Source organism: Aureococcus anophagefferens (assembly GCF_000186865.1).
Source record: "Aureococcus anophagefferens unplaced genomic scaffold AURANscaffold_12, whole genome shotgun sequence".
In the NCBI taxonomy this organism is placed as follows: domain Eukaryota; class Pelagophyceae; order Pelagomonadales; family Pelagomonadaceae; genus Aureococcus; species Aureococcus anophagefferens.
Window position 1 is genome coordinate 623,387 of NW_008705572.1, and position 27,512 is coordinate 650,898.

General features: G+C 72.6%; 5 protein-coding genes across 5 annotated transcripts; 2 read left to right on the plus strand and 3 right to left on the minus strand.

The window, feature by feature from the left end:
• Positions 1-4,351: 4,351 nt before the first annotated feature.
• Positions 4,352-5,140, minus strand: AURANDRAFT_2413 (hypothetical protein; the record flags this gene model as incomplete). The annotated part of the gene is made up of 1 exon (XM_009039553.1): positions 4,352-5,140. A coding segment is annotated over one exon (789 nt), but the record flags the coding sequence as incomplete, so codon positions are not given.
• A 1,518-nt stretch (positions 5,141-6,658) lies between these two features.
• Positions 6,659-8,038, minus strand: AURANDRAFT_64918 (hypothetical protein; the record flags this gene model as incomplete). Its single annotated transcript, XM_009039800.1, has 1 exon — positions 6,659-8,038. The coding sequence occupies one exon, from the start codon at positions 8,036-8,038 to the stop codon at positions 6,659-6,661; it is 1,380 nt and encodes a 459-aa protein (XP_009038048.1).
• Positions 8,039-11,422: 3,384 nt separating this feature from the next.
• On the minus strand, positions 11,423-15,679 carry GS2 (hypothetical protein; the record flags this gene model as incomplete). Its single annotated transcript, XM_009039799.1, has 3 exons — positions 11,423-12,831; positions 13,032-13,925; positions 14,385-15,679. 3 exons carry the CDS (start codon positions 15,677-15,679, stop codon positions 11,607-11,609), a joined length of 3,414 nt encoding a protein of 1,137 aa, XP_009038047.1.
• A 1,008-nt stretch (positions 15,680-16,687) lies between these two features.
• SelW1 (selenoprotein) lies at positions 16,688-17,074 on the plus strand (the record flags this gene model as incomplete). Its single annotated transcript, XM_009039633.1, has 1 exon — positions 16,688-17,074. The coding sequence occupies one exon, from the start codon at positions 16,688-16,690 to the stop codon at positions 17,072-17,074; it is 387 nt and encodes a 128-aa protein (XP_009037881.1).
• Positions 17,075-25,643: 8,569 nt separating this feature from the next.
• On the plus strand, positions 25,644-26,999 carry AURANDRAFT_27630 (hypothetical protein; the record flags this gene model as incomplete). The annotated part of the gene is made up of 1 exon (XM_009039634.1): positions 25,644-26,999. The coding sequence occupies one exon, from the start codon at positions 25,644-25,646 to the stop codon at positions 26,997-26,999; it is 1,356 nt and encodes a 451-aa protein (XP_009037882.1).
• Between the last annotated feature and the right edge of the window lie 513 nt (positions 27,000-27,512).

Genomic DNA, 27,512 nt, shown 5'->3' on the forward strand with positions numbered 1-27,512 from the left:
GCGTGCGCTTCGCGCAGCTCTTCCCGCTCTGGACCGTGGCCGCCGCGACCTTGGGCGTCACGCAACCGGCGCTCGTCGAGCCCCTGACGACGCCCGCGGCGTTCCGCAACGGCCTGGCGCTGCTCATGCTGTCGATGGGAGCGACGCTCGCGCCCGCGGACCTCCGCGAGGCCGCGACGAAGAAGAAAGCCCTGGCCGTGAACCTCGCGTCCTGCTTCTTCATCGCGCCGCTCGCCGCGCTCGCCGCGTCGGCGCTCCTAAACGTCGACGCGGCGACGCGCGCGGGGCTCGTGCTCCTGGGGTGCGTGAGCGGCGGCCAGGCGTCGAATTTGTGCGCGCTCCTCGCGGGCGGCGACGTCGCGCTCAGCGTCGTCCTGACGACGAGCACGACGCTCGCCGGCGTGGCGCTGACGCCCTGCCTCGCGTCGGCGCTCCTCGCGACGACGGTCGCCGTCGAGGCCGGCGCGATCCTTCGGTCGACGGCGTCGCTCGTCCTCGCGCCGCTCGCGGCGGGCCTGGTCTTCGCCCGCGCCGCGCCCGCCCTGGCGGCGCGCGTCGTGCCCTGGTGCGCGCCGGCGGGCGTCCTGGCGACGACGGGCCTGGTCTGCGGCGGCGCGGCGAACGCCGCGCGCGTGCTCGTCGGCGCCGGCGCGTGGCGCGCGCACGCGGGCGTGGTACTCCTCGCGCTCGCGTCGGCGGCTTTGGCCTATTGCGCGAGCCGGGCGGCGGGGCTCGGCGAGCGCGAGGGGCGCACGGTCGCCATCGAGACGCTCGTCAAGTCGCCGACGCTCGCGTTCGTCCTCGCGCGAAAACACCTCGGCGAGCCCGCCGCGGGCGTCGCGGCGGCCGCGATGATCTGGCTCGCCATCCTCGGCGCGGCCGTGGCGTCGATGTGGGGGAGGATGGCGGCGCGGCCCACATCGGCCGTCGCCGCCGGTCCGCCGGCGCGCTGGAGCTGGAGCGGCCCCGTGGTCCCGTAAGTAGGAGCAACTCTCGGAGCTGGACGGGTTCTTATGAGCAGAGCGCCCACGCGACAGACGGGGGGCGACGTTCAAGCGTCGTCATCCTCTTCGTCGTCGGAGCATGTTTCCCAGCCCGCGTCGTCGTCGTCGTCGTCGCCGCCGACGTCGGCCCGGCGGCGCTTCGCCGGCTTGGCCGCTTCGCGGCGCTTCTTCGGCTTGCCATGATTGCTCAGCCGAATCATATCTTCGGCGACGTTCGCGAAGTACCGCTCCATGCCTTCGACGACCTGCCGCAGCGTGTCGAGGTCGTCGATCGTCTGGACCTCCTCGAGCGTCGGCATCTTCCCCAGGACCTGGGACACGCCGGACGCCGCTTCGGGCTGCTCCGCGACCATGCCTTTCAATGCGCGCACGACCCGGGAATTGAGGGCTTTCTTCGCGCGGTCGAGGAGGTCCCACCGTTCGGCGTCTCGCATTCCCGGGAGCACGGCGTCCCAGCAGCCGGCGGCCGGCGGCGCCACCGCGTCGTCGTTTTCGCCGCCGTCGCCGTCGCCGCCGTCGGATCCGAGCCCAGAGTCCGAGTCGGACGAGTCGTCGCCCATGCTGTCGTAGCCGCCGAAGCCGCCGCCGCCGCCGCCGCCGCGGCACGGGCAGCGGAAGCCCTGCAAGCCCCTAAAGTAGTGGTCGCCGCAGCGGTGGCAGTGGGCCTCGCGGTAGTCGCCGATGCACTGGCCGAAGGCCGGGCACTCCGTGCAGTGGTTGTGGAACTTGCCGCTGTCGAAACGCGTGTCCCCGGAGCACATGCCCGTCAAGTAGTTTCCGCAACATTCCTCGCACTGGACCGCGCCCTCCTCGCCGCCGTTCTCGTAGTCGTTGCCTCCGTAATCGGACTGGTGGAGCGCGTCGCGGACCGTGCACACCAGCTCCTTCCCGCAGCAGCAGCAGCCGCCCTCGTAGAGCGTCGCGTCGAGGAACGTCGCCGCGTCGCCCATGGGCACGTGGCCGTTGAGCATGCCCGCGCGCAGGCACGCGCTCGTGTGCTCCGGCTGTTCGACGCCCGCGCTCCGGAGGTACGCGTGGATCGTTTCCTCCGTCGGCGGCGGCGGCGGCGCGGCGAAGGCGCCGATGATGCCCTGGACGGCGTCGGGCACGCCCGCGGGGAGGCCCGGGATCGGCGGCGGCGGCGCGTCCACGGCGGCGACGGCCGGCGGCGCCGCGGCCGGATCGACGTCGACGTCGCCGGCGACGACCTTCGCGGCGAAGCGGCCGTCCTTGGCGGCGAGGGCGTTCGCGAGCTCCTCGATCTCGCTGCGGTCGCCGACGACGTAGTGGCGCGTCGCCGTCGAAGCGGCGCCGCCGGTCCAGTCGTCGCAGGCGACGCGGACGCGCTTGTCCTTGCGCCGCGGCAGCACGGGCGTCGCGGCGAAGGCGCCCGCGGGCGTCGAGAAGTCGAGGCAGAGCACGGCCGCGTGCTCGAGGTCCGCGCCCATGGCGATCAGGCCCTCGGCGACGCGGCCCGGGTCGCGGTCGCCCTCGCGCTCGCGCGAATGCGTGCCGAGGTCGTCGACGGTGAGGGTACCCTGGGCGTTCTTCGGTACAGGCAGGCCGCCGTTGGGCCGCGCCGCGTCTAGCGCGACGACGCGCGCGCCGACGAGCGTCGCGAGGTCGACGCGGAACCGGCGCGAGACGCTCCGCTTCCAGCGGACGTGGTCCGCGAGCACCTGCAGCGCCCCGGGGCCGAGCGCCCGCAGGCGCGCCTCGTGGCTCGAGCCCCGCGGCGCGCGCGCGATGGGGTCCTCGTCGTCGTCGTCGCCGTCGTTGACGTCGTAGCCGCCGCGGCCGTGCCTCAACATGATGCCGCTCATCGTCACGCGCTGCCGCTTCGTCGCCTTGCAGACGGCGTCGATCGCGTCGAGCTCCGGGACCGTCGCGACGGCGTCGCGGAGGGCTTCGTCGTCGGGAGCCGCGTCGAAGGCCGCCCAGGCCGCCTCGAAGGCCGGCGCGAGGGTCGGCTTGTGGTCGCAGAAGTCGTAGACGAGGCGCTCGCCCGCGGGGTCGTGGCGCACGAGGAGCTGGCACGGGTAGCTCGCGTGGAAGCCCGCGACGTCGGCGCCGCCGGGCGCCGCGAGGTAGACGCTCCAGACGCGCCCGCCGGCGAGCGTCGTCAGCGGCGCGAGCTTCGACCGGTCGTGGATCGCGTACTCCTGGGGCCAGAACGCCTCCGGCGCCTCGGGGTCCCTCGGGTGCCGCCGCGCGACTTCGACGAAGGCGATGTCCTCGAGGTCCGCCCATTCCGGGTGACAGATGTCGTGGCGGTAGCCGTTGACGGGCACGCCGTCGTAGCCGTCCGTCTCGACGACGCCGGGCAGCAGCCGCTCGACGAACTGCTCGCAGTCCGGCGCGCGGACCGCGTACGCCTCGCCCGCCCGCGGCGACGCGAGGAGCAGCCGGAGCTCCTCGAGGGCCGGCCGCCGCGCGGAAGCGAGGAGGTCCACGACGCTCGCGCGCGCCATGTGGAGCGGGTGCTCGGCCACGCCCTTGGCGCCGGTCTTGGCCCAGCGGAACGCCGCCTCGGCGCCGAGGTCCTCCTCGTCGTCCTTGTCGAGGATCGTGGCCATCATCGCGGGCATGGATCCGTCCGCGTTCACTTCGCCCATGATGCCCGATGCGGCTTGGCCCATGCTTTAAACGAGGCAGCCAAAACAAGTCGAGTCACCCGTGCTTTTAGGACGCAGCCAGACGGCGGATCCGGAGAGCAGTCGAGTCACCCGTGCTTTTAGGACGCAGCCAGACGGCGGATCTGGAGAGCAGCCCGCCTCAGTCGTGTCGCTCGAAGTTCATCTTGAAGGGCAATTGAAGGAAAGTTGAAGACAAGTGCAGGATGGCTAAAAATCCGCCCATGGGGCCGCGGTTAAAGGTTCGGATGCGGGGCGCTCTGGGGCCGGCGGTCGACTTTGCGAGGTCGGGCCGGCGGCGGCGGGGCGTCGCGGGGCGGTCGAGCCGCGACGTATGTGCAACGGGCGCGCGTTTCCGCGGCGCGCCTAGCGGGAGTCGTAGGTGCAGATGCCGAGGCCCGAGATGGCCTTGCAGGAGGCCTTGTCGCCGCACTGGGCGTCGCCGGCGCGGAGGCTGGCCTCGTCCGTCGACGGCGAGCACATGAGCGCGCAGTACTTCTTGCCCGACGCCGCGTCCGAGAGCGCGCACTGGGGCTTCGCGGTGACGCCCGCGGGGACGTCGGTGGGGCAGGCGGCGGCCGTGCAGGACGGGGAGCAGATCTCGCCCGCGAGGCCCTGGATCTGGACCTTGAGCTCGTCGGCCTCGCAGCCGACGTTCGGGTCGCCGTAGTGCGTCTCCGCGTCCGCGACGCCCGTCGGCTTCGAGGCGCCCGTGGGGTAGGACGGCTCGGAGGCGATGCCGCAGATGTTGGAGCCGCGGGCGATGCGCACGTAGCCGGACTCGCCCCAGGTCGTGCCCCAGGAGTTCTTGACCTTCCAGTATTCGGAGCCGTCGTCGGTGCCGTAGCCGACGACGAGGACGCCGTGGTCGAGGTTCGTGCCGCAGGCGGACGAGTCGAGGATGCCGGAAGAGTAGGACTGGAAGACGGACTTGTCGGCCTCGATGGCGATGGACACGGGGCCGATGGCGACGGCCGTCTTGAGCGCGTCCTCGTCGCCGGACGGCACGTCCGTGTGGCCCGAGAGCGTCGCGACCTTGTCGCAGGTCGTCTTGCACGTGCCCTTGGCCGCCGTGTAGGCGTAGTCGGCCTCGGAGCAGATGCCGCCGTTGGACTGGATCCACTTGAACGCGTTGTCCATGAGGCCGCCGTTGCACCCGCTGTCCGTCGTGTCGCAGTCGACGAGGTTCTGCTCGCTGAGGGACGTGAGCGTGTTGCCCGCGATCTCGAAGGCGCCCTCGAGGGCGCCCGTCGTGGAGAAGGACCAGCAGGAGCCGCACTGGCCCTGGTTCTTGACGCCCGTGACCGCGCCGGACGCGACCCAGTCGACGTCCGACGCGACCGCGTCGACCTGCTTGGCGAGCGTGTAGTCGTAGTTGCGCTCGCGCTCCATGTAGGCCTTGGCGCCCGTGGCGTCGCCGACGTACTGGGCGACGAACTCGTCCCAGAACATGCCCGAGAACTCGTTGTGGCCGAGCTTGTACGTCGAGTTCTTCGCGTTGTGCGCGACGATGCGCGCGTCCGTCTCGAGGAAGGCCGCGAGGGCGCGGGCCTCGGCCTCGGCCGTCTCGTAGGCGACCTCGAAGGTGCTCTTCCAGAGGCCGAACTTGGACTGCGGAGGGGATTCGAACTCGGGTCCCGGGTCCGGCGGCGCGCGCGCGCGCGGCGGGGGTGCGAGGAGGCGGGTCGCTCGTCGCGGTGCGCGGGACGGGTGCGTGTCCGGGGGCGGCGGGGCGCTTTGGGGCGCCCCGCCCGCGGGCCGCCCCGGGTTTTCCGATCTTCAAGGGCTGCCCCGGGGCGGGCGGGGAGTCGCGAGACGCCGGGCGCGCACGCTGGCCTCCATGTCGGGGGAGTTGAGGTCGACGGCGAGCTCGACCATGAGGCCGGCGGCCGGGGCGGCGGCGAGGGCGATGAGGGTGGTCTTCATCGTGCGTGAGGGTGTTTAGAGCTTCTTGGCGCGGGACTCGGCAGCCTTTGACCCAAATCAACCAATGGGAAGACCCGCTTTCGTTCGCGGCGCGCTATCCGGCTTGTTCAACGGAGATCGGCGCCGCTATTTGGCTGACCCGGGTCAAGGCCGCCGAGTCCCGAAGCTGCCCAATCAAGAGGCTGCCCGGGTTCTTGCCGTTGGGGTTTTGATTTTATCAACCATGCAACATGGTGGGTCGCTAAATCAGTGGAGCTCTGCGGCTCTTCGGCGGCCAGCACCAAGGCCGCAAGCTTCGGCGGCCAGCACAAAGGCCGCAAGCTTCGGCGGCCAGCACAGCCATGGCGCTCCGCGCGGCGCGCGCGCGCGCGCGCCAGGCCGTGGACCGCGGCGCGGCGCAGCGGCTCCCGGCGATCCGCATCCCGAACTTCTGCAGCGAATCTGACCTGGCCACCATCGACGCGCTCGGTCTGGAGCACGCGCGGCGCCACGGCCCGCCCGTCGCGGCGTCGCCGACGCGGCCGAACTGGACGACGCAGTACCTCAACGCGGACGGCCTGGCGCGGGAGCGGGCGCCCGAGCTGCTCGACCGCCTCGTGGACCTGGCGACGGACGTCGACGCGGAGCACTTTGGGGGCCGCGCTCGCGCGAGCGGCGCTCGCGCGCGGTGCGTCGAGCTCCATCGGTGCGGCGAGGGGTCGTCGCTGGCGGATCCGATGCACTTCGACAGCGGCTCCATCGTCACGCTGGACGTCATGCTCGACGAGGCCGACGCGGGCGGCGTCTTCGAGACCCTGGAGGCGGACGGCGCGCTTCGACCGCACGTCTTCGAGCGCGGCGACGCCATCGTCTTCCCGTCCTACAAATACCACTCCGTCTCGCAGATCGAGGCGGGCCTCCGGCGCGTGCTCGTCATGGAGCTCTGGCAGGGCGACGAGAAGCGCGCGAACTTCCGGAGCAGCATCGCCCGGGGCGACGACGACGAGCTGAAGCTGGGCGTCAAGGAGGCCGAGGCGCCCCACGAGGCCGCGTGGCGTAACTAGTCTGTGTGCGGCCACGAAACGAACATGTTAAAAAACACAGAGACACGCGGCGTTACCCGGCCCAGGACGTCCGCCCGCCCGGGTGGCCCTTCTTCGCGCGGAGCCCGCCCGTCTGGTAGACGTCCTTGGGCTTGCTCTTCTTCTCCTGGGGCCGCACGGAGTTGGCGCGGGGGAACTTGCCCTCGCGGTAGAGGTAGTAGGAGTAGGGCCGGTAGGGCCGGTTGCGGCCCACGGCGGTCGCGACCCAGGCGACGACCGCGTCCGCGGCGAAGAGGCGCAGCCGGAGCGCGGACGCCCGCGCGGGGCCGACGGCGTCGGCGACGACGTCGGCGATGGGCGGCCCCGGCGCGTGGGTCTCGCCGGCGACCTGCGTCGGGAGCCGGCCCCGGCAGTCCGCGGCGCGCTCGTCCGCGCCCGCTCGGAGGAGCGTGCGCACGAGCAGGGGGTCGCCGGCCCGGCACGCGGCGTGGAGCACCGTGTCCGTGCGGCAGTCCGCCGCGTTGACGTCCGCGCCCGCGCCGACGAGGAGCCGCAGGAGCCGGCTGCGCCCGGACGCGCCGGAAAAAAAGGGCCGCGAGCCCGCGCAGAGCAGGTGCGCGGGCGTCCGGCCCTGCGCGTTCCGCGCGCGCGCCAGCGCCCGCGGGTCCCGCGCCCGGTCGAGCTCCCGCGTGGCCAGCTCGATGTCGCCGCGCCAGCAGAGCGCGTGCAGGTCGCTGTGGCCCGGGTCCGGCCGCGGCCGGGCCGCCGCGTGCCGCGCGTCCTCCCGCTCCAGCAGTTCGCGGACCTCGCGCCAGCTGTAGCCCACGAGGGGCTGCGAGCCGTCGTTCGTCTCCGCCAGCGCGTGGTGCAGCTTCTTGAATTCCTTGCTCTGGTGCTCGCGCGGGACCATCGTCGGCCAGCACGTCCGGTAGGGACCCTTGTAGACGAAGGCGCGGCCGCCCTCGCCCCGGTCGTCCGGGTGCGCTTCGTCCGCCTCGGACCCGAGCTTCAGCCGCGCGTCCGTGAGGTCGATGGCGCCGGCGACGCCCGCGTCCTTGCCCCACTTCGCGCGTAACCCGACGGCCTCGCGCTTCTCGTAGCGGCCCTTCGACTTCTTCCCCGCGGCGTCGGCCTTGGATCGCATGCGTAAAAAACCGATCACCGACGACTCGCGCCGCTTCCGCATCTCCGGCGCGCGCTTGTGCATGGCCTTGTTCGCGCGCCAGCCGTCGTCCTGCATCGCGCGCGCGAACTTGCCGCCCTCCTTGGGCTTGTCGACGGCGACGTACTCGTAGGGCTTCTGGCCGCTGGGATCCGCGCGGATCCGCAGCTCCTGGTCCGGGTTCACGCGGCTCAGCGCCGGCGCGGCCTCGGAGGCCGCGACGCCCTTTTCGTACTTCTCGACGGTCGACGCGCGCACGCCCGCGTGGTCCATCTTATGCATGCGCACCATGGTTGTTGGAGCTGTCGCACGAAGCCGCCGGCGCCGGGACGCACCGCCGACGGGCGCGCACGGTTGGGAGGACGCTGCCCAGCGGCACCCTGCCCACAAGTTTGGGCCAATCGTGAAGAAAAGTGCTCTTGGGAGTTGACCTTGAGAAGCTCAAGCACGCGTGTAAAAACCGACAGCCTAGAGAGCATTAGAGGGCTGGCATCGAGGCTGCGCGGGCGCCGTCGCGCACCATGGACATCGACGAGGGCTCCTACGAGGCCTCCTACCGGTCCCACGGGTCGTCCCACCAGTTCCCGTTCAATTCGCGGCCGTCGTCGGCGCGGAAGCAGCGAGAGAGCGGCGTCGTCGAGGTCGACGACGAGCCCGGCGCGAGCCTCCTCGCGGGCCTCGGCGCGGCCGTGCTGGCCCCGGCGGCCTTCGTCGGCGAGGCCGCCGCGCCGTCCGGCGAGGAGGCGGCGGCGCTCCGCGGGGCGCCCGCGCCCGCGCCCGCGGCGGCCGGCGACGAGGACCTCGCGTCCCGCATCGGCAGCCTCGAGGCCAACCTGCTGGCCCCGCAGCCCGTCGTGTCGCTGCTGCCCGCCGACGCCGTCACGCAGACCATGGCCCAGGTGCTCCACGCACTCCGGGGCGTCGAGCGGCTCATCGAGGCCGAGGCCGCGGCCGTCGACGACAAGATCGAGGCCGCGCTGAAGAAGAAGTCCTTCCAGGACCTCAAGGCCGGCTCGGCGCGCGCGTCGACGGTCAACGCCCTCGACAAGGCCATCGTCGGCGCGCGCGCGGGCGTCGTGCCCGAGAAGGCCGAGGCCATCGAGCGGCCGAAGACGGCCGCGGAGCGGCGCCGGAGCTCGCTCGGTCTGGACGAGGGCATGCGGCGGTCCGCGGTGCAGGCGTTGGTCGCCCAGATGATCGTCGAGAGCTCGCGGCGGCACCAGATCGAGACCGACGCGTTGAAGCGCCGCGTGGCCGTGCTGGAGCGCAACGCCGCGGCGCGCGGGCCGTCGCGGGGCGACGGCGACGGCGACGCGTTGGCCGCGTACGACGACCCGGAGCTCGCGCACCACGTCTCCGAGCTCGAGGAGGCGACGCGGGCGACGCGCCACACGCTCACGAGCCTGACGTCCGACGTCGTCGGGCTCAAGGCGCGCACGGCGGGCCTCGAGCGGTTCCGCCGCGAGGAGGAGGTCCGCGAGAAGACGTTCCAGGCGTCCGTCGACGACGCGAACAAGTCCCTCAAGCGCCTCGCGACCTACGCCGCCGACGCGAACGCGCACCACACGCGCACGTGCCGCCAGCTCGACCACAAGCTCAGCGTGCTGGCGACGAACGTCGAGGGCGACCCGCGCGCGTCCGCCGCGGGCCTCTGGGCGCGCATCGTCGACGAGGGCTCGTCGGACGCGTCGACGTCCTACGCCGACGAGGAGGAGGCGGCGTTGGCGGCTTTAGCGGGCGACGAGGGCGAGGACACGCTCCGACGACGCCGCGAGTCCGCGGACCGGGGCGCGGTCGCGCGGCGGCGCTGGCGCTGGGCGATCCGCCGGACGGTCGTCGCGAACCGCGCGCGGAACCACGGGTCTACCATGCTCGACTGCGTCCGCCTCGGCGAGCGGAGCCTGCTGGAGCGCGTGCGCGGCGCGGAGCACGCCTTATTCATGCTCAGCCAGAACGAGGCCGGCGTCGCGCGCCACGTCACGGAGATGCGGCGCCGGAGCCTCGACCTCGACGACGAGAAGAGCCGCGACCTGGCGCGGCGCATGCGGCGCGCGGCGCGGCTGCGCGAGGAGTCCGCGCGCGTCATGGACGAGGCCAAGGCGGCGCTCGCGCGGCTCCAGGTCGACGGCTGGCTCATGGCGGACAAGCAGACCATCGTCGACCCGCGCTACGAGCACGCCGCGCACGCGATCGCCGGCTTCGTGAAGCTCCGGGAGACGGAGAAGGTGCGGTCCACGCGCCTGTCCGCCGCCCTCGCCGTCGCCCAGCACGAGCTCGCGACCGTCAAGGACGACCTCCAGCACGAGGCGCGGGCCGCGGAGTCCGCGCAGCTCCAGGCGGACGTCCACAACGCGGAGCGGGACCTAAGGACCGCGCGGATGACGGACGCGATCGTCGCGTCCGTGCTCAAGAAGCACGAGGCCCTGGTGCTGGACGCGCTGGGCAGCTCCCTCGACGAGTTCGGCCCGGGCGCCGCGGGCTCCGCGCCGCCGCCGAAGCGGCTCGAGAGCGCCGTCGCGTTCCTCAAGAAGCGCGTCAACGAGCTCGGCGCGAAGTTCAACGCGCTCGAGGAGGAGGTCGAGCACGACCACGACCTCATCGAGCACGGCGCCCTCGAGCACGCCGCCGAGCGGAGCCCCGCGCCCAAGCGGCGGGGGCAGTCGGGGGGGGCGGACGCGGGCGCGATCTTCGAGGTCCGCCACCAGCTCCGCGCGCTCCAGCAGGCGAGCGCCAAGGCCGAGACGCGCCTCTCCATGAAGGCCGACGGCTTCATGCTGACGGACGTGCTCACGCGGCTCAACAGCCTCGCCGACGCGGAGGCCTCCGGGTCCGCGGACGCGAAGCGTTTGGCGCGCGACTGCGGCCACCTCCGCGACGCGTTCCCGCGGCTCGTCAAGTGGACCAAGGACTACGTGGACCGGCGTTTGGGCGACTTCGAGGATTTGGCGGCGACGCAGCGCATCGACGCCGAGGTCGACGGCGAGCCGACGCTGCGCATCACGGGCGCGAACATGGACCAGGGCTGCACGATCGCCTCGCCGCTCGACGCGCACGCCGCGCTCCACGCGGCGGCCATGGCGCCCTTCCGGCCGGCGTCGGCGGCGGCGACGGCCCGCGCTAGGAGCCCGGCGCGACACCTCGAGGCGCCCGACGCGACGCCCCTCGACGACGGCCGCCGCCACCCGGCGCGGCGCCTCAAGGCCGCGCCCGGCCCGCGGCCCGCGTCCGCGAGCCCCGACGTCGCCGCGCCGCCGGGCGTCGTCGAGCGCGCCAAGCTCGGCAAGCGGCCCGCGACGTCCGGCGGCGACAAGAAGCGGCCGAACCCGCGGAGCCCCGCGGCCGTCGCCGGGAACCGCAACCCGCCGCGGTCCGCGACGCCGCCGGCCGAGAAGAAGCGCGACGACCTCGACCCGAGCCGCCTCGCGGGCTACGACGACCGCCACGTCGCCCACCTCGACCGCGGCTCGCCCGCGGCGTCGACGGTCTTCTCCGCGGTGTCGCACCCGCCCGCGAGCCAGCTCATCCTCATTCCCGGGCCCGGCGACAGCCAGGACGACGCGGACCCCCGCTCCCCGCCGCCCCGCATGTCCTACGGCGACGGCAGCGCCCTCGAGCCGCCCACGCCCCACTCCCCGACGCCGTCCTCCTGGACGCCCCAGACGCGCGGCGGCGGCGCGCCCTAGGCGCGACGACGCGCCCGCGCGCGTGGGCGCTACTGCTTTATATGGGCGTGCCGCCGAACAGGGGGGTGGGGGGGGGAACAGGCAGGCCGCCGCTCGCGGCGAGGCGGCGCGGCCGCGTTCGGTTGGTTCTTCTTGTGAGGGCCGGCGTCGCTCGCCGGACCCGCCCGGCGCGTCGCCTAGTCCTCGTAGGAGAAGTTGGAGGTCTGGTCGAGGAACATGAGGTCGACGTAGGTCGGGAGGGTCCAGAGGCTCGCGGGGCAGACCTTCTCGGCGGCGTCGCAGTGCGCGCGGATGGCCTCCATGGTCTCGAGGCGGAGGTCGCGCGCGAGCGTCGCCTGCGCCTCGCCCTCGGACTCCTCGATGGCGTGGACGGCGGCCTCGAGCGTGCCGACGGCGGCCTCGAGGTCGGACAGCGGGCCGAGGCCCGCGGCCTTGACCGACGGAATCACGTGCTTGTTGATCATGTCGATCATGCACTTGGCCTCCATGTCGACGACGCCGACGTAGTGGTCCAGCAGGATCTGCTGGCGCGCGGCGCACTCCTCCGCGCGGAGCACGCCCATCTCCTCGAAGAGGGCCGTGTTCTTCGGCGCGCTGTAGCGGCAGATGGCCTCGACGCCGGAGTCGATGCGCCAGACGCCGCGCTTCGTGAGCATGTCCTGGTTCGCCTCGTCGTAGTTGTCGCCGTTGAAGACGACCTTGGGCACGTGCGTCTTGATGAGCTCCGTGGCGACGTCGCGGGCGGACTCGCCGGCGTCCATGCGGTCCGCGACCTTCTTGAAGGCCGCCGCCGTGATGGTGTTGAGCACCGTGTTGACGAGCGACACGTTCTGCGCGGAGCCGACGGCGCGGAACTCGAAGCGGTGGCCGCCGTAGGGGAACGGCGACGTGCGGTTGCGGTCCTGGGCGGGGATGTCGAGCTTCTTCATGGCGGCGACGCCCATGTCGAGGGCCTTGGTGCCGGGCTTGTACTCGGCCTCGCCGCCGGCCGCGTAGGCCTCGAGGTAGCTCGTCATGTCCTCGCCGAGGTACGTCGACACGATCGCCGGCGGCGCCTCGCACGCGCCGAGGCGGAAGTCGTTGCCCGGCGACGCGATGGCCATGCGGAGGAGGTCGCCGTGGTCGTCGACGGCGCCGACGATGGCCGCCATGATCGTCGGGAAGACGTCGGGCGAGCCCGACTTGTCCGTGACCTGGCCGACGTTGAGCAGGTTCACGCCCTCGGAGGTGCCGATGGACCAGTTGTTGTGCTTTCCCGAGCCGTTGACGTTGTTGAAGGGCTTCTCCTGGAGGAGCGCCGCCAGGCCGTACTGGGGCGCGACCTCCTCGATGATCTGCATGAGCGTCACGTTCTGGTCGATCTGCGTCGTCGCCGTCCCGAACTGCGGCGCGAACTCGTACCTGGGCGGCACAAGAGTGATTCAACGTCGCTTCAACGTGAGTGTTCCGCGCGCGCGCGTTCCGGAAAAAGCATCCGTGCTTCGAGGCCGTTCTAAGAGATGATCGCTCGTCCAAAAATCAGCCGAAACGAGTGGAAAACGGCCGAGATCGGAGCCTTTGAAGTTGGGAATTTCGCGCTCTTGTGCTGCCCTGACTCGTACTGGTTCGGCGCGACCTCGCGGTGGCGCGTGACCAGGGGGATGCCGAGGCGGAAGCACTGGGCCTGGATCTCCTGCATGCAGGCCAGCGCCGCCGTCGCCGACGACGGCGACGCCATGTAGTGGTCGCACATCTCCTGGCCGCGGGGCGCGTCCGCGCCCATGATCGTCCGGCCCGTCATCATGAGGTCGAGGCGCTGCACGTACTGGTCGCGCGGGATGAGGAAGATCTCCTGCTCGAGGCCGATGTTCGACTGGAGGCCGCCGACGTCGAAGCCGAGCTTGGACAACAGGCGCGTGCCCTCGGAGTTGAGCGCGTCGACGGACCGGAGCAGCGGCGTCTTCTCGTCGAGCGCGTCGCCGTAGTAGGAGCAGAGCGTCGAGGGGATGAAGATGCAGTCGCCGCGGAGGAAGATGGGGCTCGTCGGGTCCACGGACACGTAGCCGCCCGCGCAGTGCGTGCCGCGGAGGCCGCCGTTCGGGTAGCTCGACCCGTCCGTCTCGCCCGCGAGGATGTCCTTGCCCTTGAGGTCCCAGACGGGCTTGCCCGCGGCATCGAACTTGAAGAAGGCGTTCTGCACCTGGCCCACGAGGCCGTGGCGCACGCCGGACGCGCCCAGGGGCTGGAAGACGTGGCAGAACGACGTCGCGTCGTTCTCCGTCGCCCACTCGAGCACCGCCGCCGCGACCTTGTCCGCGGCGGCGGCGTCCTTGGTCCACTCGCTGTTGTCGAGCGTGCCGGCGGCGAGGCCCTGCTTGCTGAGGTAGGACTCGGCGACGGCCCCCTTGAAGACGTGGTCGCCGTAGCCCTCGAGGAGGCCCGACACGGAACGCGTCGTCGCGGCACTGCGGCCCTTGGGGAGGACGGACTTGAGGGCGTTGAGCATCATCGTGCGCCTGCGGGCGAGTAAGAGGTGAGTGGCGGCGCGCGGCGGGCGGGGGTTGCAGGATGCCGCGAAGCCCGTCGAAACCGTCGAAGCGGCGCGAATCCAGCCATCGCGGCCCGCGCTCGTTCTGTTTGCGACGAGCGAAATCTGACGCGATGAGGCCCTCTGGGGTCTGGGCGGGGTGCGCGCGCGGGGGCTTTGGGGCGCTGGATCGTGCTTGGAGAACGTGTCGTCCGCGAGGCAATGCTACAAGTGGCCGCGAAGCCGTAAGATCGACGGCGAGCCAGCGGCGACGGCAAGTGGAAATGCCGTCGCAAGTTGCAGTGGGCCAAGGCGTTCGGATGGTTAGGCCTGGCGTTCCGGGCGCCCAGCCTGAAGTCGTCCTCTTACGCCGCTTTTAAAATACCAGCTCTCCTAAACGTCCGCCAGTCCGCCGCCCACGACCACCTCCGAATCGTCGGTGAGGAACGGGTTGCCGCTGTCGACGGACGGGGCCCGCGCCGCCGGCGCGGGCTCCGGCGACGGCGGCCGCGACGGCGGCCGGTGGGTCTCGGAGCAGGGCACGTGGCGCGCCGCGGCGCGGGGCGCGACCTTGCGCCGCTCCGGCGGCAGGCAGAGGTTGCGGTAGGCGTCGTGGACGAGCTTCGTGCCCGCGGGCGACTGCATCCGCGCGTGCGGCTCGACGCAGTCCGCGAGGAATTCGGGATCGATCAGCGGGAAGCGCACGTGGCGCAGCACGGCGTCGGCGTGGGCCTCGCGCTGCGCCTCGCGGCCCGGCGCGTCGAGCCAGGCCACCGCGGCCGCGAAGACGACCGACTCGTCGCGCGCGTCCAGACGGTCGTCGGCCAGGACCTCCTCCAGGAGGTGCAGGGGCAGATCGCCGAAGCCCGCGGCGGCCTCGGCGCGGTCGCCGGCGCCGCACGCCGCCCGCGACCCCTCGGCCATGGTCTTCTTCGTCGCGCGGCCGCCCGCGGCGACGACGGCGACGGCCGGGTCGACGGCGAGCCCCGCGGCCTCGTCGAAGTGGCGCAGCACGCAGAGCAGCACGTCGCGCCGGAGGAGCCGGCACTTGTGGCGGTCCGCGACGGCCAGGACCCGGCAGGCCCGGCAGGGGCGCGTCCGCTGCGCGACGAACGAGCAGCACTCCTCGACGAGCGCCGTCATCCGGAGCCGGCTCGCGAGCTCCAGGAGCGGCTCCACGTTCTCCTCCGTGAGGCGCACGACGCCGCCGTAGGCGTAGTCCAGGACGGCGCGCAGCACGGGCTCGCTCGCGCCGCCCACGCGCAGCTCGGGAATGTCGGTCTCGCCGTCGTCCGCGACGTCGTCGAGCATGGCCGCGAGCACGGGGCTCGACGCCCGCAGGAGCGCCCCGTGGGCGGGGAAAAGCGCGCCGCCGTCGCCTAAAATCGCCACGTCGCCGCCGCCGGCGGACAGCTGGTCCCGGAGCGCGGCGACGAGGCGCTCGCAGCCGTCGGCGCCGAGCGACACGGACCGCGCGGGCGGCGCGGGCGGCGGCGCCGGCGGCGCCGGCGGCGCGGCGGGGGCCGCCCGGAGGGGCACGACCTCCACGGCCACGGCCATGGGGATCTCATTCGTCAACGCTGCCGGTGATGGGTGGGACGACTGTCGCCGCCGCGCCGCGACGATGGCCCGTTTCTGGGCCGGCGGCGCGTTGGAGCTCAGAGCGGCGAGCGCGACGATGGCGCTCGCGAGGCACCGCACGGCCGACTCCCGCCGCACCCCCCACGCCTCGAGCTGCCCCATCGACGGGAAAGCCATGCTCGAGGAAAGCGCTTTCAATCCAAAGATCAGGTCGATGGTGCCCTCTGGCGTGGCGGGGCTGCGCTCTGATGCGTCGTGGCCTCGTGCTCGTCGGGCTCGCGGCCTCCGCGCGGGCGCTCACGACCCGCAGCAGCCGCGTCGTAACGCGCGGCAATTGGCGCAGCAGCATGCGCGGCGGAAGCGTTATGCAAATGAGCAGCGCCCCTCGAGAGGTGGAGGTACAAGCGGCCGCGGATTTCAAGATGATCACGGAGGAAGAGGCCACGGTGAGGAAGGGCGCCGGCGTCGCCATCGGCGTCGCTACGGCGGCTCTCTTCGCCGGCGGCGCCCTCGGCTACGGCCCGCTGTCCGCCGGCGCGTTCGGCGCGATCAGTACGTATCGTACGGGCCGCGAGTACCTCTTCGGCGTTTATTAAGCGTTACATTCCCCACTGTCAATTGCAACGCTTATTTTGCACCGAACAGGTACCAATGAGGCTGCATCGCCAACGGCAAGTGGAACGTCGACGCGCCGTTGAGCATGACGGACGTGCCGAAGGAGTACGCGGGCTTCGTCACCGAGAAGCAGAAGCAGCTCCGGGACAATATCCTGACGTCCGCCGCCGCGGGCGTCGTCGTCGCTAACGGCGTCGCCCTGCTCGCCGGCGACGCGTCGCTCGCGGTCGTCGGCCAGACGATCTCCGTGCAGCTGCCGCTCATCGGCCTCACCGCCGTGGCCTCGCTCCTCGCGAGGTAGGCCATCGCCGTCGCGCGACCATGACGGCGCGGCGCCACCGCCCCAGCGCGGCGCGCTGCGCCCGAAACAACAGCGCGTCTAGATGATAGCTCTCTTAGTGGCTCCTTTTTAGTCAAATTGAAGGCACGTTGTACCAGAGTGACGCGGATCCGGACGCTCGACGAGGTGAGAGCCTCGAGGAGAGCGTCTCGCGCCGGAACCGAGCGCCTTGACGCGCCGAGGAGCTCAAGAGAGAGAAGCACGACCAAGAGAAAATGCGCGCGCCTCTGCTCTTCGTATTAGCTACGGCACAACTCTGCGACGCGCTCAGCGCGACGACGCCGATAAAACTCCATGTGGAATTCTGCCAGCAATGAAAGTACTCCCTGAAGGTCGATCGCCTCGAAACTATGCTCAAGGATCGCTTCGGTGACGACATCGTCATCACCGGACGCAACGATCCCGATCAACTTTCGCGTCTCTCTCCCAGCGGCGAGTGGCGCGTCGGCGCGTTCGAGGTCACCCGGCTGGGCGACGACGAGCTCCTCTACAGCAAGCTCGAGACGAAGCGGCACCTCGTCGGCACGAGAATAAAGGTCGACGGCGAGGTCGTCCACGACGACAAGCCCTTCAACGAGTGGGTCGAGAAGTGGGGGTTCTAGTGCAGCCAGCCCGCGCGCCGCGTGACGGCCCGCGCGGCGAGGCACGCCGCCTCGCCGCGCGGGCCCGAAGAAGGCCCCGGGAGCTCCCTAAGAACGCGTCCTCGACGGAAGGTGAGGCGTACTACACACAGGCTCCTACGACCCGCCGTCCTCCCACGTCGCCCCCAGGTCGAGGTCCGCGAGGAGGTGGTCGACGACGACGCCGTCGCGCTCCACGCCGAGCACGACGCCCTCGAAGCCCTCGACGTAGGACACGTAGCAGCGGCTGACCGCGGCCCAGTCCGCCTGGTCGTCGTCGCCCTCGAGCTTGAGCCGCCGGCCGACGTGCCTCGCGCGCGCGGCGGCCTCGTCGGGCGCCGCCGTCGGCAGCGAGCCGTCGTCCGGGAGCACGACGACCTCGTCGCCGGGCCAGGGCTCCGTGAACGTCGTCGCCGGGTCGTCGTCGTAGCGCACGTCGATGGAGCTTTCGCCGCGCGCGACGACGGTGCCGAAGTACCAGCCCCAGAGCGGGCCGCCGCTCGCCGAGCCGTCGTCGACGACGAACCGCGTCCGCACGCGGTCGCCCGCGCCCGCGTCGAAGTCGGGGGCGTCGTGGCGCCGCGTCTCGCGGCAGTGCAGCGCGCCCACGTAGCCCTCGAGGCGGCAGGCCGCGCAGGGCTTGCGCCGCTTCCGGCGGCTCGCGCCCTCGGCGCTCCGCAGCGCGGCCTCCGGGAGGAGCACGAGCGTCTTCGCGAGGAGCGTCGCCTTGCGCGTGAGCGCGGCGCCGCGCGCGATGTGGGGCAAGCGGCCGTTCTCCGGGGACAGCGCGTCGACGTCGAAGCGGTCGCAGATCTCGTCGACGGTCTCCTGGCCCTCGCAGCGGTAGTACGCGCGGCCGTCGCCGTCGACCAGGACCTCGCCGCCCAGGATCTCGAGCGCCGCGCGCGGCGGCACGAGCGGCGGCTTGGACGCGTCCCAGGCGCCGCCCGGGAGCGCGAGGCGGTCGCCGGCGACGACGGCGTCGTAGGCCGTGCGGATGGGCCGCTCGCGGCCGGAGTTCGTCGCCGCGAGGCTTCGCGCCGCGTTGATCTTCAGCGCGCGGCACGCGAAGTCGACGGACTCGCCCTCGCGCGCCGTGTAGCGCCAGCCCCGCCCGTCGTAGAAGAAGGCGACCTCGCCCGCGCCGCCCGCCGCGCGCCGCAAACCGTCGCCGGCGACGACGGCCTCGACGACGGCCGCGGCGTCCGCGGGCCGCGGCGCGGGCGGCTCGGGCCGCCGCCGCTTCCGCGGCGCCGCGCCGCCGGCGTCCATGCGCCGCGCGCCGAGGTTCGCCGCCCGCGGCCGCGCGGGCGGCCACTCGGCCTCGTCGGCGAGGATCGCGCGCAGCGTCCGCCGGGGCACGTGCGCGCGGCACCAGAAGCACGTAAAGTCGAAGTCCTTGAGCCGCTCGAGGCAGGGCCCGCAGGCCGTCTTCCCGCAGCAGCGCAGCGTCGCCAGCGGGCGCTCCTCGGCGCAGACCTCGCAGACGCCCGCGGCCCGGCCCGTCGGGATCTCCGCGTCGCCGAGGAGCCGCGCGAGCTCGTCGTCGCCGCCGAAGTCGCCCGCGCGCGGCGACCGGGGCCGCGCGCGCTCGCAGGTGTGGCGCTCCTTCTTCCCGCGGCACGCGCGGCACGCGGGCTCGGGCGGCGGCACGAAGGTGCCCAGCAGCTCGTGCGCCGGCGGCGCCGGCGCCGGCGCCGGCGCCGGCGCCGCGGCCGCGGCCGCGCCGGCCGCGAGCGTCAGCCAGAGGCGGCTCGCGGCCTCGTAGCGCTCGAGCTTCGACCCCCAGACGTCGCCCGCGCCGGGCGGCGGCGCCTCGTCCGGCGCCGGGGCCGCCGCGGGGGGCTCCGCGCGCGGCGAGGGGGCGGGCTTGCCGGGGAAGCGCCACGCCGCCGCCGCCTCGGGCGCCGCGCGCCGCGCGGCGAGTTCGGCCTCGTAGATGAGGTCGAAGAAGTGGTAGGGCCGCCGCTCGGGCAGGACGAAGGACCCCGCCGGCAGCGGGAACGGCTCCGGCACCGCCTCCGCCTTCGGAGCCTCCTCCGCCTCCGGCTCCGCGTCCGCCTCCTCCTCGGGCTCGGGCTTGGGCCGCTTCCGCGGGGACCGCGGCGCCTCGGCGCGGTCCCGCTTCGCCGCCCGCGCGAGGCGGAGCTCCTCGTCGTGGAGCTGCGCCGCGAGCCGCGCGTCCTCCGTCGCCACCGCCGCCGCGCGCCGCGACGGCCGCCGCGCGCGGCCCGCGGCCTCGACCTCGCGCGCCAACGCCGCGTCGTCCTCGTCGGCGTCGTCCTCGGCGTCGTCCTCGTCGGCGTCGTCCTCGTCGGCGTCGGCGGCGTCGGCCTCGGCCTCGGCGTCGGCGACCTCGGCGTCGCCGGCGGCGTCGCCGGCGGCGTCCGCGGGCGCCGCCGCCACGACGGTGACGCTCGCGTCCGGGAAGTGCACGGTCTCCTCGTCGCCGTCGTCGTAGACGATGCGCGCGCGGTTCGGGCCGAGGCGCTCGGCGACGGTGCCCGCGTAGCGGACGCCGTCGTCGAAGCGCGTCTCGACCCGCGCGCCCGGCGGCGGCGCGGCGAGTCGCGAGCTCCGCCGCGAGCCCTCGCGCCGCGGCCGGCCGCGGGGCGGCAGGCGCGACTCGCCGCGCCGCGCGGCGGCGTCGGCGAGGGGATTGCCGCTCGCGCCGGCGCGCCGCGAGAAGCCGCGCTCCTCGAGCTCCTCGGGCGCGGCCGAGCGCTCGACGAACGCGTCGCGCGCCGGCAGTTTCAGGCCCGCGCACGCGACGCGGACCTCGACGACGCCGTAGCCAAAGGGGCAGACGCGCGGCTTGGTCTCCAGGACGCGCCGGCGCCGCGAGTAGGGCCGCCGGCTCAGCGCGCCCGCGAACCAGGGCACGCCGTCGTCCTCGGACGACGACGACGACGACGACGCCTCGGCGGTTTCGCCCGCGGCGAGGACGTGGCCCGCCTCGGGCGGCGGCGGCGACCGACTCGTGGCTCGGAGCGCGCGGAAGTCGTCGCGCTTCTCCGGCTTCCTCGGGCGCGGCGCGCGCCGCGGCGGCGGCGGCGGCGCCGCGGCCTCGGCCGCGCCGCGCGCGCGCCGCCGGCCGCGCGACGTCACGCCCGCGGGGAAGGGGTCGTTGAGGCCCGTGGCGTTGCAGTCCGCGAGCTGCGTGAGCATGCGCATGCCGCGGCGCGCGGAGGTCGACGCCTTGGGCGCCTCGTCGGCCCCGCGCGTCTCCGGCTCCGTTTCGCCGGGGGCTTCGGCCTCCGGCTCGGGCGCCTGTTCCTGCTTGAGGCGGGCCTCGATGCGCCGCATCTCCGCCAGCGCCGCCTGCATCGCGTCCTGCGCCGGCGCCGGCTCGAGCTCCGGCGCCTCGGGCTCCGGCTCCTCGGACTCCGACATGGGCTCGGGCTCGACCTCGGGCTCGGGCTCGGGCGCGTCGGCCGCCTCCGGCTCCGAGGGCGTCTGAGACCGCTGCGAAAACAGGACGACGTGGCGCGCGCTCTCCGCCAGCCTCGATTTGGCCTCGGCGTCGAGCTGCTGCCACTCGGTGCGCGTGAAGCGCTCCTTGATGAGCCGAAACTCGACGAGAGCCCTCTCGTCCAAGCTCAGCGCGCGCGCGGTAGGGTCGTAGAAGGACGCGGCGTCCTTCTCCTCCGACGGCGAAACGGGGATCGCGCTGCGCCGACCGCGTTCGTCAGCGCGATCTTCTCGGAAACTTGCACCGAGCTCCGTCATATCTGTAGCGGCTCAGCCCATGCTCTCTCCACAACCTGCCCTTCCTACAACCTACATCCTCACCAACCTCGCCAACCTACCCAACCTATCCAACCTACAGTGCCCCGATCAACGTACATCTAGGTGCACCCATAGGAAATTAATTAATAAAGATCAATCATCGAATTCCGGCCGGCGGAGCCAGAGTCATTAGTCGTCCATAGAGGCTGTACGTCGACCGCGCGCGCGGGCGCGGTGTCGCGGCGGTCCGCGGGCTGAAATCACGGCCAAAATTGGGTTATGGTCGTATCAAAGCAAGTTTGATGATATTCGCGCGTTAATTGCACGTTTGCGATGGCTTTTTGCGCGCGGTCGCTGGTTCGGGTCGCGAAATCGCAAGATTTAACTTCAACAAATGTGCTGAAGTTCAACAAAAATGTTGACTTTTAAATCCAGGCTATCAGAATCTGAGTTTTGATCGGTGCACTGCCAACCTACCACGCTCCTACCCAACCTACCCAACCTACCCAACCTACCCAACCTACCCAACCTACCCAACCTACCCAACCTACCCAACCTACCCAACCTACCCCGCCCAGAGAAGGCGCCGAGCTCGAAGTAGGTCGCGCCCTCGTGGAAGCCCGCGGCCTTCGGCCACCACACGCGCAATGTACATGTCTCAAGTTAGGACTGGGGCTCTTCGGGTTTGAAAACTTCTCTTCGTTCGGGCGGCTGCTCACAGTTCGGCGACGTTGGCGTAGTCGCCGTTCTCCTCGTCGCCGTCGCTCGCCGGCGCGCGCGCCGGCGGCGCCAGGGGCGTCGACGGCGTGTAGGGCGGCTGCGCGCTGTACGTGGTCTCGCTGTCGCGGCGCGGCGCGAGACGCGCCTCCTTGACGGAGATGTGGAGGACCTGGATGATGGGCTGGCCCGCGTTCCAGCGCGAGTGCGCGTCGAGGGAGTTGCGGTAGAAGACGACGGCCTTCATCGAGTAGGTCTCGGCGCCGATCGGGTAGTCGGACGACGCGTTCTTCTTCTCGAAGCCCGGCGGCGCGGGCTGCTTGCCCGAGGCGTTGCGCCACTCCGTGACGCGCAGGTCGCGGCTCGCGTCCGGCGGCGACGGCGCCCGCTGGCTCGGGTTCCGGCCGACGACGACGTAGTAGCCGGGCTTGTAGGCGCGCGTGAACGTGGCCGTCCAGGGCTTGCCCTTGACGTAGCACCCCGTCTCCGGCAGGGCCGCGATGGGGCACTCCGCGGGCACGTAGTCGGCGTGGAGCGGGATGCAGCCGTGGTACCGCCGGCCGAAGATGTCCTCGACGATGCGGCGGCAGCCGGCGAAGTCGCCTGTCTCCGCGGCTTCGAGGATCTTGCTGCGGTAGATGTCGAGGTCGACGCAGATCGGAACCGCGTTCAACTGATTCGAGACCTCCATCGGGTCTTTCTCACGGGCGGAACGAGTCGCGGGCGAGGCGTCGGATGGGAAACGTCGCACGTGCAGGTGCTGCGACGGTGGCAGAGCAGTACGTGCCGCGCGAGAGTCGGCGAAGTCGTTGAACGCGTCGCGCAATGTGGGTCGCGGCGGAGCGATCGAGTCGCCCAAGGTAGGCGCGAGGCGGGGTGGGGTGTGTCGCCTAATGCGCTAGAGAGAGTCGTTCTCAGCCGAACTGACGTTCGATCACAAATTTGACCCGGGCCGATTGTGCGAGAGTCGCCACAAGGCCTGCCACACAACACATGAGCTTAGCCGCGACCTCAGAACTCGGCGACGAACGCGATGTAGAGCACGACGGGCACCACCGCCGCCACGACGAGGCTCGTCGCGAAGGTGTCGAACGCGGCCTCCGCGTCGGCGCATCGCCGCTCGTCGAAGAAGAACGCGAGGACGAAGCGGTCCCCGCCGGTGACGGCCTCGGCGCCGTGCTTGAGCCGCGCGCCGTGGACGACGGCGCCGCCGACGTCCGGGAAGAAGGTCGCGTCCCGGAGGCTGCTGAACCGCGTGCCGCCGCCGTCGATGTAGCCGTCGCCGGCCCGCGGCGGGCCGAGCTCCGCGAAGCCCGCGCAGGTGGCGCAGTCGCAGCCGCGGCGCTCGAGGTCCGCGCGGCTGTGGACCGCGAGGAGCGCGTCGCAGGTCTCGCCGGCGCACGTCGGCGGGCAGAGGCCCCGCTGGCGGATCGAGCCCTCGTACTCCCAGAGAGGATGCGCGAAATCGAAGGACTCGTTCGCGAACCTCCGCTCCGGGTGGGCCGCCGGGTCGACGCAGGTGGCCCGCGGGTCGCCCGCGGCGCGCCGCGGGCACGTCTGCGGCGGGAGCGCGGCGTAGGCGGGCACGGCGACGCCCGCGCGGCGCGGCGGGTTCAGCGCCACCGTCGACGAGTAGCGGCCGCCGTCCGCGTGCTGGCCGAGGGCCGCCTGGCCGGCGTCCGCGGCGTATTTGATGACGAAGCCGTCGACGAGGACCGGCTCCTCGGCGCCGCAGCGGGCGACGACGGCGCGGGCCGTCGCGGCGATCGCCTTCTTCGCCGCGGCCTCGGCGGCCGCCGAGCCGCCGCGCGCGTAGACCGCCTCGAGCGGCAGGTCGCGCGTGGCAAAGTGCTTGTGGCGCGTATGCGTGTAGCCGCCGAGCGCCGCGGCCGCCGACTCCGCGGCGGCGACGATTGTGGCTGCTTCCGCCGGGCTGATGATGCCGGCGCTCATCGACGGCGCGCAGAGGCCGCGCTCGTCGCGGTCGCGGCTCGGGCAGTTACTCAGCCCACGGAGGCCTTGCTGCATATGGCTCAACCATCCGAGCAGCAGCGTCCGCAGCATTCTCAGTGTACCTAGGCAGATTCACTCAGCTGGGTCCACATCGACACAAGCTCGAGTGCAACCGAGTTCAACTTGCCGTCAGCATGCGTAAACGCCGTTAAAAACGCAGCATCATTACGCGTCCCCGCGCCGGAACCAGCCGCCGACGCGGCCCGCGACGCGGCCCACGAGGCCCGGCGCCTCCGCCGCGGGCTCGGGCTCCGCCGGCGCGGGCTCGGGGGGCTCCTCCGCGGCGGCGGCGGCGGCGGCGGCGCGGTCCGCGGCGGCCCTGGCGCGCTCGGCCGCCAGGTCCGCGCACGCGCCCTTGTGCGCCTTGAAGTCGCTCGTCTGGCAGGCGCGGCCGCAGTAGTAGACGCTCCGGCAGCGGCCGCAGCGGAGGAGCTTCGCGCCGGCGCTCGGCGGCGCGGCGCAGCGCGCGCAGCGGTCCTCGAAGCCCACGGCGCCGGGCCCGTCGTAGGTTCCGCGCTTCGCGACGGCGTCGTCGCCCGCGGGCCGCACCTCGACCGTGCACGCGTCGCCGGTTTTGACCGCGACGCGCACGGGCGCGCGCGGCAGCGCTACCGACGCGCCGTCGCGCTTCAGGCACGAGGTCGCGAACTTCGCGACGGCGTAGGCGACGAGGGCGAGGTCGCGGAGGGCCGCCGCGGGCGGCGCGTTGGCCCACATGGCCCGGAGGTCGCTCTCGCTCGGGTCGGGCAGGAGGGGCCCCGTCTTGCGAAAGACGAGCGGCACCGCGCCGCCGTCGACGGGCAGCTCGAGCTCCGCGACGTCGTCGAGGGTCCCGAAGGGCGCCTCCGCGAAACTCTGGTACTGGAGCGCGTCGCAGGTGCAGACGTCGGCGCCGCGCGCGCGGCACAAGTCCTCGAACGACTCGTAGACGAACAGCCCGCGCGCGTGCGCGTCGCCCCGGCCCGCGACGAGGACGCACTTGGGCTGTGTGCGCCGCGGGAGGGTCACGAGCAGGGGCTCCATGGTCGTCAGCGCGTCCCAGGGCGCCGCGGCGCGCAGCGCCCTCGCGGCGTCGAAGAGGCGGCGCACGTCCGCCGCGGAGAGCTCGGGCCGCGACTCGGGCAGCGACGGCCGCAGCGACGCGGCCCGCGACCGGCCGGGGAGGCCCGCGTCCATGTTCTCCATGCGGTAGTCGAGCACGTTGGCCAGCGCCTGCCAGAGGACGCACTCAACGTCGCGGTGGAGCACGAGCCGCGCCGCCGAGCCGGGCGCGTCGTCGTCGCCGTCCTGGCACTTGACCGCCGCGACGTCGAGGGGCAGCCGCGCCCGCAGGGCCGCGGCGAGCGCCTTGGCCGACGACGCGCGCAGCGCGCCGCCGGCGCCGGGGCAGACGCGCACGTCGCCGGGCACGTCGCCCGCGAGCGCGCAGACGGCCGCGACGCACGCGGCGACGTGGGGCGCGACGGCCGCGACGCCGTCGGCGTCGCCGACGGGGAAGCAGTCGAGCCGTTTCGCGGCGGGCCGGGCGACGGCGACCCACCAGCCGCGGTGCGCGCCGCCGTCCGCGCTTTTCAACCAGGCGCGGCGCCGCTTCGCGAGCACGTACCAGGTGTCCGTCTCCTTGCCGACGAGCGCCTCGACGGTGCCGCGCGGGTCCGCCGCGGCGTCGGGCGGCGGCCGCACCTCCATCGCGTACGTCCGGTCCACCTCGTCGGACATGTGCGACACGTCGAGGCGCCGGTCCATCGTGGCGCTGCGGGTTGGGCCGCGCTTTGCCGTTTCGTGTGTGTTGAGGTGAGATCGATTGCCTTCCCGGCCCAAGTAGACGCCTCGCGCGTCGCGCGCCGTCGCGATGGCGCCGGCGAAGGATGCTGACCTCGAGCCGGAGAACTGGGTCATGCCCGAGGTCCTGAAACCCGACGAGAAAGAGCTCATGGAGACGATCACGCGGTCGGCGCGTCCGCCCCCCGGCGTGAGAAACGGTTCCCCCTCGTTCCCTCTCGAAACCCACGCGTCCACCCGTCCAACCCCGCTCCCCACCCCAGGCCGGAACACGTACGACAACGCGAAGAAGGAGACCAAGGGCAAGCGCATGAGCGCGCGCGAGGAGGGCGACGCGGCCGCGGCCGAGGCGGAGAAGATCGCGGCGGACGCGGCGCGGCGGCGCAAGAAGAAGGGCGGCTGCTGCGGCGGCGGCGCCGACGACGTCGTCGCGCGGAAGAAGTTCGCCAAGCCCGGCGACCTGCCCGGCGCGTCGCGCGGCGGCGGCGGCGACGACGGCGGCGGCGACGACGAGCGGGTCTTCGGCGCCGAGGACGACGCGGTGCTCAAGGACCCGAGCGGGGGCGCGTCCTACAAGATCAAGAAGGTCATCGGCGAGGGCGGCTTCTCGCGCGTGCTCCTCGTCGAGGCCCTGGGCGGCCACGCGAAGGCCGGCCTCTTCGCGGCGAAGATCATCCCGAAGTCCCACCTCAAGCTCGCGGGCGACTCGTTCATCAAGGCGACGATGCTCGAGCGCGACCTGCTCGCGGGCATCGCCCACCCCTTCGTCCTCGGCCTCTACCACTCCTTCCAGGAGAAGGACCGCCTCGTCATGGTCGTCGACTTCTGCCAGGGCGGCTCCGTGCACTACCACGTGAACATCGCCGTCAAGGCCACGGGCCGGGGCCTCGACGAGAAGCGGAGCAAGTTCTACGTCGCGGAGATCGCCCTGGGCCTGAGCCAGCTCCACCTCTTCGGCATCGTCCACCGCGACCTCAAGCTCGAGAACGTGCTCGTGAAGCGGTCCGGCCACATCGCGATCTGCGACTTCGGCACCTCGAAAACGCTCAAGCGCACGGCGACCGACGGCGCGCCGGACCGGAGCAGCATGGGCGACGACACGCCGGGCCGCCGCGACGCCGGCCGCCAGCCCTTCACGCGGTCGATCATCGGCACGCCCGCGTACATGGCGCCCGAGATGCTCCTCGAGCAGCCCTACAACTACAGCGTCGACTGGTGGGCGCTGGGCGTCGCCTTCTTCACCATGCTCCGGGCCAAGCTCCCCTTCGACGGCGGCCGCAACCACGAGGAGGAGAAGATGCTCTGGCGCATCGTCAAGAGCCGGCCGCGCTACGACGCGTCGTGGTCCCCCGACACGCGCGCGGCGCTCCAGTACCTGCTCCAGAAGCTGCCCAAGACGCGCGTGACGTCCCTGGACCAGCTCAAGCAGCTCGACCTCTACGCGGGCTTCGACTGGGCCGCCGTCGAGACCGAGCGCGCGCGGCCGCCGTTCGTGCCGGCGCTCAAGTCCAAGGACGACATGGCCTACGTCCCCGTCAAGTACGCCAACGCGCCCCTCCCGAGCCGCGCCGACACGCCCTACAAAAAGGGCGACTCCATGCGCAAGCTCTTCCGCGACTTCTCCCACCGCGGCGCGTTCGCCAAGGCCCCCTCCGCGCCCTTCTAGGGCCCCCTCCCCCCCGCTCGCCCGCGAAGTAGCACCTACTATGACCCGGCCGCGCCGCGCGTCGCCTTCATGGTCGAGTGGGTCGTGTCGAGCTTGCGGCGCTGGAGCGGGTTGAGGTGCGGCGCGAGCGCGGTCCGCGCGGTCTTCAGGCCCCGGAGGATCGCGTCGTCGCGCGCCTCGCGGTGCGCGTCCGCGAGCGCCATGAGCACGTCGAAGGCCCGCGACGCGAAGGGCGCGTCGGCGAGCTCGAGCGCCGCCGGCGCGTCGACGCGCCGGTCTTCCGCCGCGCGGCGCTTCTTCGGGTGCGCGGCGAGCGCCTCGAGGATCGCGTTCATGCGCCGCGCGACGGCGGGCACGTCGCCGGCGGCGCACGTGAGGTTCCGCAGGTCAGGCCGCGCCGCGTCGCCGAGCAGCACGTTGTAGGGCCCCACGGCGGACCAGAGCGCGAGCTCGCCGACGAGCTGGTGCGGGAACCGCGGCAGCTTCTCGAGGACCGCGTCGAAGAGGTCGACG